This window comes from Pipra filicauda, unplaced genomic scaffold, assembly GCF_003945595.2.
Source record: "Pipra filicauda isolate LSUMZ 115617 unplaced genomic scaffold, ASM394559v2 scaffold364_size791107_pilon, whole genome shotgun sequence".
Classification (NCBI taxonomy): Eukaryota; Metazoa; Chordata; class Aves; order Passeriformes; family Pipridae; genus Pipra; species Pipra filicauda.
The window spans coordinates 327,547-345,078 of NW_024104492.1; the positions used below are offsets into that span (position 1 = coordinate 327,547).

The following is a 17,532-nucleotide window of genomic DNA, read 5'->3' on the forward strand; positions in this document are numbered from 1 at the left end:
TTTGAAATAGATGATAAATAAATCCTGTCCCCCAAGAACATGCACTGTATGTGAGGAGACCCCCAAGGTGGCAAAGGGACATAAAATTTATGAAATTCCTTGCCCAAGGAAGCGGAGGACATGGACATCCTATCCCACCCTGCTCCTGCAAGGGACCTGCTCTCCAGCACAGGGGAACTGTGCTGGTTTCTGTACTAAAACCTTTGAGAAAACCAAAAAAAGTCAAGCCACCACACTGCCCCCCACGAGGGCTTTTGCCCATCAGTTATGGAGCACTGATAAAGAACAGGGTGTGTTCAATGGGAGAACAGGAGTGACTTTGGTGATGTTAATCAGGACTGGAAACCACTGGGGTCAGTTGGAAAAGACCCCCACTGCCCAATGTAAGGAGCTGTAAGACACATCCTGCCACAGCACTTGGATTCAGACTGAATCAACAGCAAGGCAGCTTGCTGAGGAGCTTCTAAAATTTGTTCAGGATAAACCCAAAATCCTTTTCAAGAGCCATGGAAGCACAGGATTTGAGTTCCAGGACACCTCAGGCACACACGAGGTTTCAGGGAAGTAGGAGATGGATCCAAGGGTGCTTCAGCAACCACCACGGCATGTGATTTGAGGTTCTCCAAAATACAGGGATGAAATTATTACAAAAATGCCCCCCACTGGTCCCTGTCAGGAGATGGCTCTGGCATGAGGTAACTGCTGGGTGTGATATGGGAGATAAGGAAGAGTGTGACACTGACAGTGTGATGAGCTTGCAATGGAATAACTGAAATTAGTTTCCACTCCTGCCTCTGCCCAAGCCCTTATTCCCATATGCCTCAATTCCTGGCTGCTCTGGATTCCCTTCCCATAAATGGGCTGTTCCCTGTGGCTCTATTCGGGTTTCCATGTCACTGGAAAACGAGAAGATGGTATTTAATGAAAGAGTGGGGGGAGAGGAGTGAGAAATGTGTTACAGCCTGTGTGGGCAAAAAAAAGGAAACAGGGAGAAGGAGGGAAGTCACTGGGCAGCCCCAAGGGCAGGGAATTGTTTGGACTGTGTGACACCAACTCCTGACCCGGAGCACCAGTGGCTTTCTGTGGGAAGCCCAGGGCACGTCTTCCCCAGCCATTTCCAGGCCAGGGAAAAAGATGGGGCTCACACCCACCAGCAGGGCACACGAACCACCTGCACTGCCTCTGGAAATTCCCTTTCCTCTCTCCTTTTTCCTCGGGAGTTGGCAAAAGGCCCCAGGAAGGGAGTCCACCCCTGCAGCACCAGCGTGACCCGGGCTCAGCCGCGGGGCAGCGGCCACACAGATAAATAAGGATAAGCTGAGATTTCTCAAGGCAGTGCAAAGCCTGAGGAACTGAAACAGAAAGAAAAGAGCTGGAAAAAGCTGGACATGGCCTTCCTGTCAGTGTCCTGGCAGTCACAGGCAGCAAATTCTCTGCAGGCTTGTTGTTAGTGGGGCTCCCAGCTCCCTGTGGGCTCACTCCTTGAGCAGATATTTGGGAGAGCTGCTGTTTTCTAGTGTGATTGAGTGGGATTTGTACTTAATTGGGAAATTTCTAGCACACACTCACGTTCACAGCCCAGTCCTGCAGTCAGAGAGTGATACACAGGGAATTCCTAGATCCTTACATGAGACAGTCAAAGTAAATCCTTTGGTGTCTCACATTCCAGCATTGAACCTGCCTTTCTTCCAAGTCAACCTCAAAATGAACAAACAGGCAATAAAAAACCCCATGTATTTCCAGGGACAGTATTTTTTTTATACACATTTGCTTGTATCATTTATGGGATAGGAGTTATCTCAAGAAATCTATTGACCTGTCTCCCATTAGTTCAGGATGTGCCCTCATGTGGATGCGTGGTGGCTCTAACTAATATTAAAAAGTCATTAAAAATTTAATACTCTTAAAGGTCACACGATTTATTAATTCAGTCCTGAACTAACTCAAACCTGGGGAGACATGATCAAATATAAATCAGTTCCTATTTGAGATCTTCACACAGAAAGTGGGAGCAGTGCAGGGCTAATGAACAGAGAGGAGGAGTTGTTTAATCCCAGGAGTTTGCACTCCACAGGCTTCTTATCACACTCCCTCCACAGAACAGTTGGACAGAAAAAGGTCAAGAGAAAGTTTTAATTTTACATTTTTGAAATTCCTTCTCTCATCATGCAGTTATTTGACGGTGCTTTGGCATTCATGTGGGTGTTAAACTTCAGGGAACTCTCTGAGCAGCCCCAGTGACAGTGACAAAAGCAAGACGGCCCAACAAAACCTCACAGAAACCTCCCAGACTGGTCCCCTTTCCTTGTCAGCCCCATGTCCAAACAGGCTGTTTGAGGAATACCATTCTTTTCCTTAATGAGAACTCCCCTTAAATAGTCCCACAGCCCTAAATGAACAAATTTCTTGGGAATAATTCCTAAATGTATCTTGTCCTTGGGTTTGAGAACTGTGGATTCTTAATCTTCAACAATAGGGAAAAAAACAAGCTCTGGCCACCAGAAACCATTTTGTTGACAATTTTGATTAATAACTTGAAATTATTTAACTGACAACTTGAGTACTGAGCAGAGGTGGAATATTTTCTGGTAACTTCAGTCGATATCTCAGCACGAGATATTAATTACAAAGTCAACAGCTCGTAAGCACACCAACAAAGCATGAGGATAAATTAGACAAGCCTGGCTAATATTTGCTCTGTTTATTTGATGTTAGGGCTGGAATCAGAAAGGGAAAGCAGGTTGTGTGTAACAGTAGAAAAGATTGATTCAATAAGAAGTACTGTTTAAGTGCAGCCTTAAAAATGCAAAGATGAAAATGTATTACATTCCCGTTTCTGTAACTTGAAGCCTGGAATTATACTGGGTAAATTAAGGTTGTCAGCAGCCTCTCTCTCTTTTGAAGGCCATGCAGCCGAGTATCAAATTTTGTCTTTTCTATCCCTTTCGAAGGGAAACTGTCTCCAATGTCTCATTAATTCTGACTTCAATTGCAGCAAAAATTCCAAATACGGTCTTTTCCTCTTAGTCTGGCTTCTGCAACTTCATGTTTTGGGATGCTCAGAATCCTTGTGTATTGGTCAGCATGACCAAGGGGTCTGATCAAACCCTGCCAATGCCTCAGTTCACAGGGCAACTGCTGAGCCCTCACCTGAAAACTCTTGCGTCTGTCCAAGACCAACAAAGTGAATTGCTCTCCAAATTTAATGAGTGCTCAAAGATGTGACTTTGTCTTGTCAGCTTTTAAAAAGCTACTCACAAGAGGCAGGGAAAATGAGGGTCCATTGGCAACAGCTCTATGCAAATGTCTTTACAGCAGGAAAACTACCTCATAGCTACACAGATTGTTTGGGGATTAACTGTCACATCAGTTTGAGACCATTTTAGTGGCATCTGGATAGAGAGAGTCCTCTCTCTCAGGCACTATTTGTACTGTATTAACACTTGTGAGGCTCAGGATCATGAAAACACCTTTTAATTGGAGATTTTTAAATCAATCTCCCACTTTTCAGACTCCGGTTGTGCAAGACCTGTCATTGCCACGTTGTGCTGTGCTGATCTCCTCCTCAGCTCTTTCACACCTGTAAGCTGTGCACAAACACTCCCACCCCTCTGGCACCCCCTCATTTTTAGTTAGGAACCCCCCACACTTGGGACTGGGGCTTGGGGGAGCCTGTACCGTGCTTGAAATCACGCTGCACATCCCCGTTTTCCCTGCAGCAGCCTGGCAGGTCGGAGTGTCCCGTGAGGCGCCGATGGCAGCTTATCACATGGAGAGCATGGAACAAGCCCCTGGCAGGCCTGGTGTTAAAGGGCTCAACTTATCTGGGCTGAGTGGCAGAGCCCTGGCTCAGCTCTCAGTATGTTCACCCCGGGACGGGGCTCGATGTGCTGCTGTCAAACACCTCCCGTGTGCTCAGGGCACATTTCTGACTCACGGAGCTCCTGGAGGTGAAAACAGCCTCTGCTTCCCATCACGGCGGGTGGAAAAGGGGACTGGCCACCCCTGTTGGCTCAAACCTCAATGTTCTCAGTTTAAACAGATTTTTAAATGCTTGGCAATCCCTACAGGACCATCTGTCCAGTGGGAGGAAGGAGAAGCTCCCCAGCAGCTGTACCGGGGTCTGTGTGGGAAGGTGGATGCTCCGTGTCCCACCTGGACAGGGCAGGATTTACAGCCTGCAGCCTGAGAAAGGTCTTCACTACATTTATAGTCTGGGCTGTCCTGGAAACCCCCTGAATCACAAGAACCTCCTCAGAAAATCTCACTGTACTTCCTCACCCCCCCCCCCCTCCTTTATATATTTATTTTGAAGGTTGGATTTGATGATCTTGGAGGTCTCCTCCAACCTTAATGATTCTATGATTTTATGATTCTCTTTCCATAACAACTCTCATCCCAGGACTGGCCTTACAAAGTGATTGTTTAAGGATGTTTTCTCCTCTCTCAACACAGTCACAGAAGGATCAACTTTATGCTACATTTGCTTTTCTACCCAATAAGAAATGGCCAGAGCAACCTGAGGTTTGGTAGCTCTGAATCACCTTCCTCTCTTTGTACACACCCTCAGAAAATTAAATAAACTGGGAACTGCCCAGCCACAGGAGTTGGCTGCCTCTTACTGAGCTGAGAGAAAGGGCAAAGAAAAGGACTTGCAGAAGTGTGAGAGGATGTGACCATGACTGGCAGGACCTGTCTGCAAGGAACAGAGACCTGGCTACAGAATTCCAGCCAGTTTTCCATCCCCTTTGCCCCCGGTGTCCTCCAAAAACCCCCACATCAAAAGCCACATAACCCCTCTGTGGGCTCTTCATTCCCAAGGAAGGAGCCTGGCTGAGCAGGACTGGGCAGGGGCAGAGACAGAGGAGGCTGCTTGGATTTCTCTTGGTGGCAAGAGGGCGGTGATAAGGAGAGAGATAAAAATTCAGGAGTGTTGGGGCTGCCCCCCCTTACCTGTGCTCAGGGTCAGCTTGGGACTGGCCTTTGTCAGATTGATCCTTAACCCGTTGCTGCGTCCCCTTTCTGAAAGGGAAAAGACTTCACTCACATTAGAGCTTGGGAATCTTTGCTATGTGGAACACTTTGGAATACTTGATTAATAAACCTCATGCAAATGCAATGTCTTATTATATAATGGAATATATACATACCTATATCTATTAGAGAGAAAAACTAAAAATATTAAGACATCAAAAATTAGTTTAGTTAATCACCAAGTGGGGAATAATTACATGTGAAAATAAACATTACACTGGTTGAGAAATCTGAAAGAAAGAATCCTAATCCCCTGTATCCTGACTCCGCTTCTATTTTCTGGGGAACAGGTTGATAGGGATTAATTGCATTTTATTTTTAATTTATGCTTTGCTCCTAATCGGTGCTTTTACCAGCCTAATGACAGCAAGATCCAGACTGCAGTAAGAAAACCAGGTTGAAGTTGCTGTAACAATTTGCCATCTAGTGGTCAGTGGGAATCTCATTCGTGCTTGACTCGAGTAAAGACCAATGTGTCTACCAGGATTGGGCTGTATTCCTTGGAAATCTGGCTAAGACAACCACTTAGTTTAAAAAAATAACGGTGCAAAACCCAGCTCACCTCCTAATAATTTATAATCTGAGTATTTACGGTCAGGCACCTTGAGTCAAACTGAACTGAGGAATGTTCCCTCTTTTCCTCTTGCACACGGATCTTGTTGTGTTGTTCAGTGCTCAGCCACAGCAATTTGCTCCTTGCTGGTTACACACACCCACTCCAAAGGCAAAGCTTTTTGCCTTCTGAAATGAAGGGATGACTTTTTTCCCCCTCACAACTATGCTCTGTCAGTACAAACAGGGTGGAAAGACTCAGCAGACAAGGACACTCAATCACACCTTTGGCCTGCCAGCCCAGCCCACACGATTCTGATTTTAAACAGTAGGTTTGATTCTCCAGTCTGGCTTAATTTTATTCTGCCAGTGAAAATTCTTCCTGTAAGAGAAAATTTGCCAGTGTTAGCAATTGTGCCTTTTCATGACTTGATACTAACTGGAAAACTTGCTTTCACATCTCAGACAAGATACATGAAAACCTGCCACTGCTCCTGATGTAAGCAGTGCCTTAAATTAAAAAGGTGCTGCTCTCCAGGGTAAGAGTTTCCACACTGAGCCCTGGTTTTGAAATGATCACAACTGGTGAAGGTGTCATACTCTGGCCTTGGTCAACAGCCTTGTACCCTGGGAAACTGAGGAGCTGGGAGGTTTTTGGGAATGGCTTCAGGGGTGAAAGCATCTTGGATTAATGTGCAGCACAGGTGACCAGAAAAATTGGTATCTGTCCTTGGCAGTGAAGGACCACAGAGGCTTCCTGCCCACAGGGACCAGGGAAGTTTAATGCACAGGGGTGGAGATGTGACCAGTTTAGGCTCATCCTGCCTGCCCCAAATGCCTGACGTGTTTCAGCTGCCTGTCAGTGGCATCCAACGATACCATTGCTTGGATTCCAGACGTGCCTTCAAACACCTTCCAGGCTTTTTAAAAAAAGTTGGGAGCAAACAATCAGCATTGTCCTGGTATCCCAGCCAGGGATAAAACAGTCAGCATTATCCTGATATTCCAGCCAGGGACATATATTGTTTTAATTTACCAATGCACATGCACAGGTACTCCCTCAGGCACACCCAGGTATGCTCCCACCGAGCTCTCTTCTACAAAAAACAAATTCCCCACTTTTTACAGAACAAGCCTGACTGAGAAGGCAGGTAAACTTCCAAAACGTGCATATTACTTTGGTGGAGAAAAACTCGTGAAAAGATCAGGTAACTTCTAAGATCATGAGTCCTGACACTCTTCCTCCCTGGACTCTTTCAGCCGATATGTTTTTAGGATCCGAGCTGGTGCACTGGCTCCTTTTTCATTTCTGGGACAGCTCTGGATTGCAGTGCTGGTGGGATCAGGGCAGCCCTGCCCCTCTCCTGGTGCAGATACCAGTGGCTCTGCTGCTTCCAAGGTGTTAACCTTGTGCTTAAAGCCAACAAACTTCTCCTTCTCCACCTGCACATTAACCTTGGGCGGTTATCGCGCCACGCTCCGATTGCTCCTGAGAATGTGACTCCACCACTGTTCCTGAGGTGTAGGACTGCAGTGCTCTGTGGGTGCCTCCCATGGAAATCAGTGGGAATTTTCCATCCATCCCAGTGGAAAATCTCATGGATCACAATGCAAAAAGATCCTCCCCAACAGACAAGTCACAAAGCTACTGATACCCGAGGGGGTCTAGGACAGATGTTTTGTATCATATAGAGCATGTCGAAGTTAATTGAGAATTAACTTAGAATTAACTTAGCCGAGGGAGTTGGGGGGGCTCAGCCTGGAGAAAAGGAGGCTCAGGGGGGACCTTCTGGCTCTGCAACCCCCTGACAGGAGGGGGGAGCTGGGGGGGGTCGGGCTCTGCTCCCAGGGAACAAGGGACAGGAAGAGAGGGAACGGCCTCCAGCTGTGCCAGGGGAGGGTCAGGTTGGATATTGGGGAAATTCCTTCCTGGAAAGGGTTGTTAAGTATTGGAATAGGCTGTCCTGGGCAGTGGTGGAGTCACGATTCCTGGAGGTGTTCAAAAAACATTTGGATGTGGCACTTGAGTGGTTTAGTGGTGAACATGGTGGTGGTGCTGGTTGATGGTTGGACTTGGTGAACTTAAAGGTCTTTCCCAAACTTTACAATTCCATGATTCTGTGATTTCCTTTGGATCATGACCATTCAGAGCAGACCCTTTGCTGACAGACTGATTTAAAGATTGCCAACATTTTCAGGCTACAGTTATTTAAGGCAACAGATGGACCTGATCTTCAGGGACACTTTACCTGTTGTTGCTGCTTTTTACCTCCTTGGTCTTTCCCTGTAGTTCAGTAATAATATCAACCACCTGCAAGATAAGAAAAATAGATTAATTACAGTGTAATACATGTACATAGAACATACTGTAAACTGTGGCCTAGTCAGCAAAGAGTGAAATGGCAGGAAATCACAAGGGCAAATACAGTGTCAATAAATAAAATATCAAATTTCTTCCTCCTGCATATGTCCTTTTCTCTGCTTTGTTCAGAGCTGGGTGTACATTCCTGTTTGCCCTGTAATTAGTTATTTTAAATTGGGAATAAATTTCTTTTGCTCTGCAGCCTTTTCTAGCAGGACCTTTCAGGCTGTTGGTGATACCAACAAGCTGGGCTCAAGGGCAGTAAATTCAGAGCTACAACTTGCCCATGTGTGCTCACGTGGGAACAGACCATCCTGTAAAACACTGGGGGAAGCAGAACATGGCCAGGTGGGTTGTTTGGTTTATGATTCTTCCTGCACTTCCTTCTGTCTTTGTTGTGAACTGGACCCCAAAAGGTGCAGCAACACCACAACAGATTTGCCTCGGGGTTCTGCACCCAGAAGTTTCCCATGAGCTGGACATGTGGGCATTGGAGGTGCTGTGAGTGGATGGAGAGCTGGAGCTTTATTTACCAAACAACAAACACAGCAGTCAAAATGCAAATATATTCCTCACAGGCCTGACTGATACAATGAGGCTGGCAACTAAAATTAAAGCTAGAAACAATCTTCTTCCATTTTTGAGTACTTGAAGGGCAGGAACACAACTCCCTAACTCAGAATTCAATGGCAGATAATGAGGTATATTGAGGCTTGTTTCAGAGTTCATAGAACATAAAACAAGTATTCCTGGATTTAATTACCAAAATTTGACTCTCCAGAAACATTCTTTGGCTCACCAAGAACCCGCAGCCTGTTCTGGATACAAATAATCCAAAAGGACAGCTTTCACCATATGATAAAATGTTCCTTTAATAAACAGCAGATGGTTTGACCAGGAGTCTGATTTGAAAATAACAACTTGCAGACCTGGAACCCGTTTTCTCCAAAGGAATGTCTTGTCCTCTGGCAGCCGCCCAGGCTCCAATAAAGAGTAAATATTCAGTTTTCAGCCCCAACATATCCACCCCTTCCAAGCACTGATGGAAAGGATGTGGGAGTTCCACCATTCCTTGGGATTAGCACAAGAGCAGGGAGGTGGCAGCAGTGCTGCCTCATCCTTATTTCCATCAGCCCCTGACACAAAAGACTCTCCAATGTGGGCCACTCAGCAAGTGGTCACAGCTCTCTGTGCCCTAGCATTGTGTGAAAGGGAAACTTCATTCCAGGTGACAAATTGTTTAGGACTGGGACAGTCTCCTCTATCTAGGTTTGAAAATGGCAAAACAAAACCTCTCTGCACTCATTCAAACCGCTGCAAACTCCCACTGGCCCCACAGAATTCAATTCATTTATTTGCAAATGTTGGCAATGTCGATCTGCTCCCTTCCTTTGTCTCCGTTCACCTGTTTGCTCCCTCCCTCCAGCAGTTGTACCTAAGGTGAACCAGCACCTGAAGAGGCTGGATGTTGATGCCAAAGTGAAGTTCTCCACTATTCAGCTTCTGATTCTTCACTGGCATGAAGCAAAAGCAACGCCTGGGCCACGCTGCAGCCTGAGCACAGCAACAAACCAAAGGGAAATGTGTCTCTTCTGCAGGAAAACTGGCAAGGCCCACTTTAATTCTGTTCTGATTTTGGATGAATAAAAAGGGCAAAGCATTTTACTCGATTATTAAAGCATTATCTTTATTTGTATATCATAGCTTTGTCGTACATCAAAGCCTTGAATAGGCAAGTTGAGCCTCATACCCGAGCTCTGTTCCAGCTGGAGAACATGGTCTCCATCAGAAAAGCATGCAAAGAAACCACGCAATTCCTAGCAGCAGGAATGTCAAGATCCAGTTGCAATGAGCTGTTCACAGATGTTAAGGCCCAAAATACTTGGAATTCCTGCACTGGCACAGCCATCAGTGTTCTCTTGTGCTACAAGAAACAAGAAGACGAAGATATGATCAGTGATGAGATCCCTGTATCCAGTTAGGAAAAAATCTCAATCCCCTGTTCAAGGCTCCTGTCGGTCCCAAAACTGCGCCAAACATTTGTGGTGTAACTGAGTGGGAGGAAATGTCTGCACAGCTCAAAGGTACCACGAGGACTTAAAGGACAGGAGGGTTTGAGGGGCAGGTTATGCACCGGACCAGAGCAGCGTGTTCTGATCTGTGACTCACGTTCAGTGGCTGTGAGCTGGTAGAGGGGCAGCCCCGAGCAGAGCTTTTCGATGTGTTTGCCATAGAGAATCCAGTCCTTCAAACGCCCCAGCACAGAACTGCCAGTTTGAAACAGGGTCCACACATTATTTGGAGAGTAAACATCCTTCATGGTCTGAAAAGGAGAGGTTACACAGCATGAGTGATGTAGCTTTGGTTCCCAAACCGAAAATCACCTTCCTTTGCCTCACAAAAAAACATTAGCTAAAGAAGCTCCATGCCTTTAAAGAGAAATAAATGTTTTCAATCTATTCAGAAACAAAATTCACTAGATAATAATTCTGCCAACACAGCAAACCTGAGCTGTATTTCTGTCATATTGAATTACATTAATTGGCAGTAAGTTTTGCTGTAAATGTGCTACTGCTGAGTTGGCACAAAATGAGCCAGAACTCCAGGTCATCTCCAAGAAATACTTCCAGTCACGTCCTGAAACCTCAGTCTGAATAGGGAAGTCAATGTCTGGTCAAAATAAATTGATCTCTAAGCTCTGTTCTGAAGAAAAAAAAAAAATTCAAGCTGTGTCAAGCTCAAAATATCAGCAGGACAATGAAAAAAAGGGCAAGTCTGCCCAGACTTATATTGTGATCACCTCAAAATAGTCAAATTACGTCTGTTTCAAGCACTGGGGATTGTACAGTTCAAGACACCTTGACAGCCTACTTTAAAACTGCAGGGGGGCCGTGATTGTTCATTAGAATGTTCTACATGATATTCCCTGAAAGTTCTATCTTGTCAGATCAGCTCCATCATCGCTAAGACAGCAACAGAGCAGCTGTTTTTGGAGGCAGAGTGGGGGGCTCCCACCACACCCCACCCATCCTGCCCTCCTTGTGAGCAGTGAGGGGTTCACTGCAGACTCACCCGTTTCTCAAACGCCAGCCGTCCGATCTCGCGCAGCTCGGGGATGTATTCCTTTTTGATCTTCATGATGAAACAGGCATTTCGGGAGAACAGCCTGGTGGCAATATACCCCTGGGACAAAAAGAATGACGGTTAAATATTTAACTAAAAATGGCTACCACTGATGTTGGTTGATGGTCTCCACTTTAGGGCAATCCAGAAGAAACCCCGAGTGGCCACACAGGCTGCTGTGGGATGACTCTGCATTTACATTGTCACCCCTGGGAATGGAAGCCTGTCCCAGTGTCTGTCTGTAAGACTGGAAGCATCATTTCTGGCAGACTTTGTTGCACCTGAGTGCTGGCAGCCCATCTTCAACTCTGCTCTCCTCGAGGCCAGAGACATTCTTCTCACTGTCATGAAGTGCCACTGCAGGTTTCATTACAAGCCTTTTAAACCAACCCATTGTATGGATGAGACAAGGACATGGCCTAAGAGGGGAAAGGCGATGGGAGGCTTCAAAGAAACGGGTTTCAGGGCAGCACGTGGTGAAAATAGACCAAAATAATTTCTGAGTTTAAAAACTTGCTCAGAGATGAAGGGGAGGCCGGTTCTTTGCTTTACTTACACGGGAGTAGTCGAAAATGGTATCGGAGGAGTAGACGCCGGAGCGGACGTGGACGTCGACGATGTGCTCCTCGTTGTGGATGGTCATGGTCCCAGTGACATAGTTACTGCCAGGCTCCCGCAGCACAAAGGTCTGTGGCAAACAGCACAGGGTCATTGCTCATCATCTGCCTTCATCTTGAGCAGGTGCAACAAAACCCAATTTGCTTTAGGTAAACACTAAATCCCTTCACAACCCTCGAGCAGTCTCAGGAGGCTCCTGAGGTGGAGATCAGTTGTGCAACGGGCCCTCCTGCAGGTCGAGGAAAACCACAGTGGGACGTACCAGTCATCTGGGGCTGGCAGGACACTGCACTAGTTTCCATATTTTAGCAGGAGCTGGGGGGACCTGTGTTCCCCAGATTTCCTTTACTCTGCACCTGCACAGAACCACCTCTTTGCCTTGACTGTCACCTCTGGCAAAAGCTCTTTTTCTTTGGCAATAACCAACTTCTTAGTTCCTTCTGTGCTTTTCTGCCTATTTTATTCCCCCTGCCAAGGGATCCAACACATTTTAAATGAGCACATTCAGGAGAAGGTTCATCATCTACTTACGTTCAGTGCAGAAGTCTGAGCCCAGAAGACTCCCAGCAAAACAAGGACTGCAGCCTGTAAAAGGAATGAGCATCTCACTCAGCAAAACACCAGGCAGTGACTTCAAAACACTATGAACTGAGGGCAGCAGCTGTAGCATCAGTTTGAAAAATGACCCATTTAACACGTATATTAGTTGAAAACAATTTCCATTGCAAACTTCTCGCTATTTGGGTCTCTTTTGCCTGTAACTGAAAAAGTAGAATAACTTAACCAATAGTTTTTTTTGTATTTTCAGAAGTCCCTCCTTGATGCCTTGTTACTTCTTGATTTGCCTCTACAACTGCAATTATTAAATCACAAATAAACTCCCCTTGTGAACGGTAACCATTTCTTCACTCTTTGCTCAAGTGATGCTGCAACAGACTGCACTGACCCAAGGAATGCAGGTTTCTTACTGAACCACCAAAGAAACAACACACTGTACCCTGTACTGTACCACTTGAGCATCTTCTCCTCTCTCCTTTTGTTTCTAAGAATTAGGAACATACAGTATTAAAAGTTCAACAGAAATGGAGATACTCACAAGTCTCTTCATTTTTCTTTCGGATGAGAACAAGACGCAGCAGAATAAAACGTGGGGAAATCTCAGGGACCTTCAACTTTTATATCTTGCTGGAGGTGTGGGAAACACTTGACAGAACTTTCCTTCATGACTCGAACAAGTCCATATCTACATGTCGTAAGCCTCCTATCTGAATTTTGGGTTGGCACAGATAACCTGACCCTGATATATTTAAAGCACTCAGTAAGACTCAGCAAATCAATCACTCTACAAATGGCTATTATTTGCTGGTTTAAACTTTAGAGGAGTTCCCAGTCTTGCTGGTTCTATTTTTTTAAATATTTAACAGGATATTAACCAGAATTAAATGACATTGGGAATAACTCTGCTATTTATTTGTACAAACTGCATTTTGTCTTCTGGAATACGATCCCTAAGAGCCCGACTGACGGTCTGCAGACAAATCCTGGAAAGAAACACCTGTGTCATGGTGGCCTCCACACCAGCCACCCAACAGAACAATTCCACAGCCATTTCCTTCATCTCATATATTGGGTGGGGCCTTGAGCAACTTGCTCCAGTGAGTGGCATCCCTGCCCATGGCAGGGGTTTGGAACTGGATGATCCTAAAGTCCCTTCCAACTCGAACCATTGTGGGATTCCATGATTCTCTTCTCTGTGCATGGTCTCTCACAAGAAGTGCTGCTCAGTTTTGATCAGTTCCCATGACGGACAGAACGTGCATTGAAATTAGTGACAGAATTAGGAACAACAGCTGTGCTTCACAGGCCAACCTGTGGTGACTTCTGGCCTCCTCAGCATTCAAAGGAATGATGGGAAAATTCAGAGGCTGCATAGTTTCAACACAAGGTCACAGAACCAAAGGACCAGGATGGGGATTCCCCCTTTAAAGGTGCCACTGATTGCTGTGTTTTATGAAAATCCAATGACCCCACGATTTTCCCATGAGAAGTGTTCTCTGGTGACTGCCACCTTGCCTGGGCTCCTCCTCACCCACGACTCCACCCCAGCCAGTGCTTGGACCTTGATGAATCACACTCTGCTTTCTACTAAAAGGTCATAATCGAGGCCGGTTCCCTCCAAATAAAACAAGAACTCAAACTAACAGCAAACACATTTCTGTAATCTCTGTTATCAGGAAAAAAGTGAAGGAGATTGTACAGAAATCTCTCTCAGCAAATAGGCCTCAGTGGAAAACAAAAAAAAAAGGAAATTGTACACATTTGCTTTATGCCACCTAAGTCCACACAAGAAAAGGTTATCTCCAGTGTAACAAAGCTGTGCTGCCAAGCAATGTATCAGAAAGCACATAAACAGATATCAAATTGTGATAAGCACAGTTAGACTAATTAGGTTGAAGTTGCCCTCCTCTTAAGAGCTGGCCCTGGCCCTTCTCAAAAGATTCTTTGTTTCTAAGATTCCAGTTATGTCAGAAATACTCAGTGCAGATTTCAGCAGTCAAATAAGCTTTTAACAGAAGGAATATAACAGGGTCAGGCACCACAAGTTAAAACAAAAAGCTTTAATAAGTTCCTAAATGCATTAAAGGGAAAGTTGAACTTAATTTTCCATTACTTTTAGACGGTTTTTTTTCTGTTTAATTTTCCATGCCTTTATATACTCATTTCTTCTGAAAAACACCCAAGAAACATGAGCTCCTGCTTTCCTAGGCATCAATGTGCTCAGACACAGGTAAGGGCAGAGTGACCTGGGAGATCCACAGTTATTCACTGAAGGAGAGCTTCACGATCTCACAATTTTCACCTTCCACTGGACTGGCTGGATTCTGCTCATCTCATCAGACAAGAACAAAAATTAAAGATTAATTTCTGAAAAACATTTGACTAATTAGCACAATTGCAAGAGAGAACACAGGCCAAGTTGGTTGTCTCAGGCAAAGATGTTATACTTCCAACAGGAAAGCCTTGCTTTTTGGAGGCTTTTTCCCCACAGTTTATCACATATCTCCCAGGAACATGCCTAAAATCAGCACAGAGTCACAGAATGTGCTGAGTTGGGGGGGACTCACAAGGACCATCAGTCCAACCCTCAACCCTGCACAGGCCCAGCCCCAAGAGTCACCCCCTGTGCCCTGGAGGATCATCCCAACCCTCCCTGAGCTCTGGCAGCCTTGGGGCTGTGCCCACTGCCCTGGGGAGCCTGGTCAGTGCCCAACCAGCCTCTGGGGGAAGAACCTTTCCCTGAGATCCAACCTGAGCCTGCCCTGGCACAGCTCCAGCCATTCCCTGGCTGCTGTCCCTGGTCCCCCCAGAGCAGAACTCAGTCCCTGCCCCTCCCCATGGAGTTGGAACTGCAGTGAGGTCTCCCCTCAGTCCCCTCTTCTCCAGTTGAACACACCAAGTGCCCTCAGTGTCCTCATGCGGCTTCCAATCAAGGCCCTTCCCCATCCTCATTGCCTCCTTTGGACACTCTCCAATGGTTTTGTTATATTGTGTCCCCCCAAACTGCCCCAATGTTGAGGTAAGACCACCCCAGGGCAGAGCAGAGCAGGACAATCCCCTCCCTGATGCCCCCAGGACACGTTGGCCCTCCTGGCTGCCAGGGCACTGCTGGCTCAGGAACAACTGGCCATGGACCAGGACCCCCAGGGCCCTTCCTGCAACTGCTCTCCAGCCTCTCACCCCCAGCCCACACACACAGCCAGGGCTGCCCCGGCCCAGGGGCACAATCCGGCCCTTGCCCTTGTTCCACTTCCCATGGTTGGGGATTGTCCATCTCTGATCTGTCATGGTCTCTCTGCCCTCAGGTCCCTTTCCTGGCACTCCTTTCCAGCATCTCACTCCCCAGTCTGCCCATGCAACTGTGATTGCCCCATCCCAGGGCCAAAATCCGAAATTTCCCTTGTCGAACTTCCCATGGTTGATGATTCCCAGGCCTCTGATCTGTCCAGGTCTCCCTGCAGGGCCTCCCTGCCTTCCAGGGACTCAACAGCTCCTCCCAGTTTTGTACCAAACTTGCTCTGTGTCCCTTCCAGTCCCGTGGCCAAGTCATTGCCGGAGATGTTGAAGAGCACAGGGCCCAAGGGGGAGCCCTGTGGGACCCCACCAGTGACAGGTCACAGTCTGGTGTCACCCCAGTCACTGCCACTCTCTGTGCTCAAGTCCTCGAAGCACCTTCTATATGAAGTAGCTGAAGGAAGGAGCTACATAAGAAGGGCTGTAACCCCTCTAATTTAACTTCCCCAGGCCTCAGGCAGAGGGAGGTTTGGCTTACGAAGCCGTAGCTCAGAACCTCTTGGAGAACGTGACATTTTCCAGTGATGTCACATTCTCAAAGTCCTTGTGCTTTCCATACTTCTGATCTAAGAGAAGCCTCTCACACCTTTCCCCAAATAAAACCACTCTTTCTCCAGCTGTTACACTTGCAGGCAGGTTGGTTGTATGAGGGAAGTGAGCAGAAAATGGAATCTGAGAAATGTGCAGAACACATAACACGGTGTCCCAGTGCAGCAACGATTATCATCACAGGAAGATTCATTTCTCCATTATTTTTGTAAGGACAAATACTTTCAAATACATTCTACTTTACCCTGATGAAAAATCATTAGGCTACAGAATTCTCTTAATATAAGAATTTGACCCATTAATTGACACTATCATCCACTAGAAAACATTTAAACCAAAGAATCTTGAGCATCAAGTGAAAAGAATAATTGCACCATTTCAGTTCAAGTCTGAGTGCTCAACAAGGGTTTTAACATCTAAAGGAGAAGGATTCAATCAAGTCAAGGGGAGATTATATGATCATGATAAACTCTCCTGGTGACTCACAGGGTATTTCTCCAGGTACTTTTCATAAATATTTACTTTATCAGGGAGTGAGGAGGTAGTGGGAGAAAAGTAAAGAGTGAAGCAACACCTCAAAAAACCAACATAACTCTCCATGCTCCCATTTGCACTCGTGTGGGCCACGCTCTAGATAAAGGTGGGGTGACATAGCCTAGAAAACTATGTCTCAAGGACAGGTCAAGCAGAATTAATAATGTTTCATAGTTACAAAGGAAAATATCAAACTCAAGCTTCCAGGATGAAACCAGAAAGAATTCCAGTAGTTTTACTCTTGCTAGACAGTAAGGAGCAAAAAACCCACATGAAAATGTAAGTGTGTGTTCAGAACAAAACACTAATTTGAGGAAAGGGTGAAAACTGGAACAACTCTTGCCCTTAGGAGTTTGCTGCACAGGGGTACAAGAATTTTACTATGGAACAGAATGCCTTGAGCAGAGCTTGAAAGAGGAGACAATCTTTTATTGGAAGAAGACCGGGGGCTTACCCAGTCAAAGCCCCATTCCCTGCCCTTTTTCCTGGCTATTCTACTGGCTCATTAGTTCTGTAAGCCAACCTTCATGGCAAGTGCTCAAGCTGTGCCTTTCCCATACAAACTACTCAAGCAATCAGCAGCTGGTGGAAGATGTGCAGATTCAGGGGTCCAAGTGTGACACTTACTGCAATGGCCACGTTGGCTCTGGTTGTTGGAAGACACAAAGTTCCTTCCCACAGTTGCTAAGGACACTGCAGGGATGAGGATTATACAGCCCAGTTTCTCCTGCCTTTCTTGAGAATGACTCCATTAATGGAATTTACAGAGGCTATGAGAGGATTTTGTGACACATACTTGATAGGTATTTGGGGTCTTGGAGGCTAAGAACATACCTGACTCCATCCACAAATCAGTCCCATAAATCTTTTCATTCACCATATCTGACACCTCCAGCAAACTGCAAAGG

At 46.0% G+C, this 17,532-nt stretch overlaps 1 protein-coding gene across 2 annotated transcripts in view; it reads right to left on the reverse strand.

Annotated features, from left to right (window-relative positions):
- Nucleotides 1-7,837: 7,837 nt before the first annotated feature.
- Nucleotides 7,838-17,532, reverse strand: part of GKN2 (gastrokine 2) — a 39,649-nt gene continuing 29,954 nt past the window's right edge. Inside the window, exons 3-8 of one of the 2 annotated variants that reach the window (XR_005564796.1) lie at nt 12,221-12,274; nt 11,628-11,759; nt 11,021-11,131; nt 10,118-10,271; nt 9,699-9,872; nt 7,838-7,897 (exon numbers count right to left, since the gene is read on the reverse strand). Coding sequence is in view for 1 of the 2 variants with exons in the window: in XM_039384631.1 (XP_039240565.1) it covers nt 9,781-9,872; nt 10,118-10,271; nt 11,021-11,131; nt 11,628-11,759; nt 12,221-12,274 (543 nt within the window). In the remaining variant the exon portion in view is untranslated. Of the gene's footprint in view, nt 7,898-9,619; nt 9,873-10,117; nt 10,272-11,020; nt 11,132-11,627; nt 11,760-12,220; nt 12,275-17,532 lie in introns of those variants that run through there. The other variant, XM_039384631.1, reaches the window with a different exon arrangement.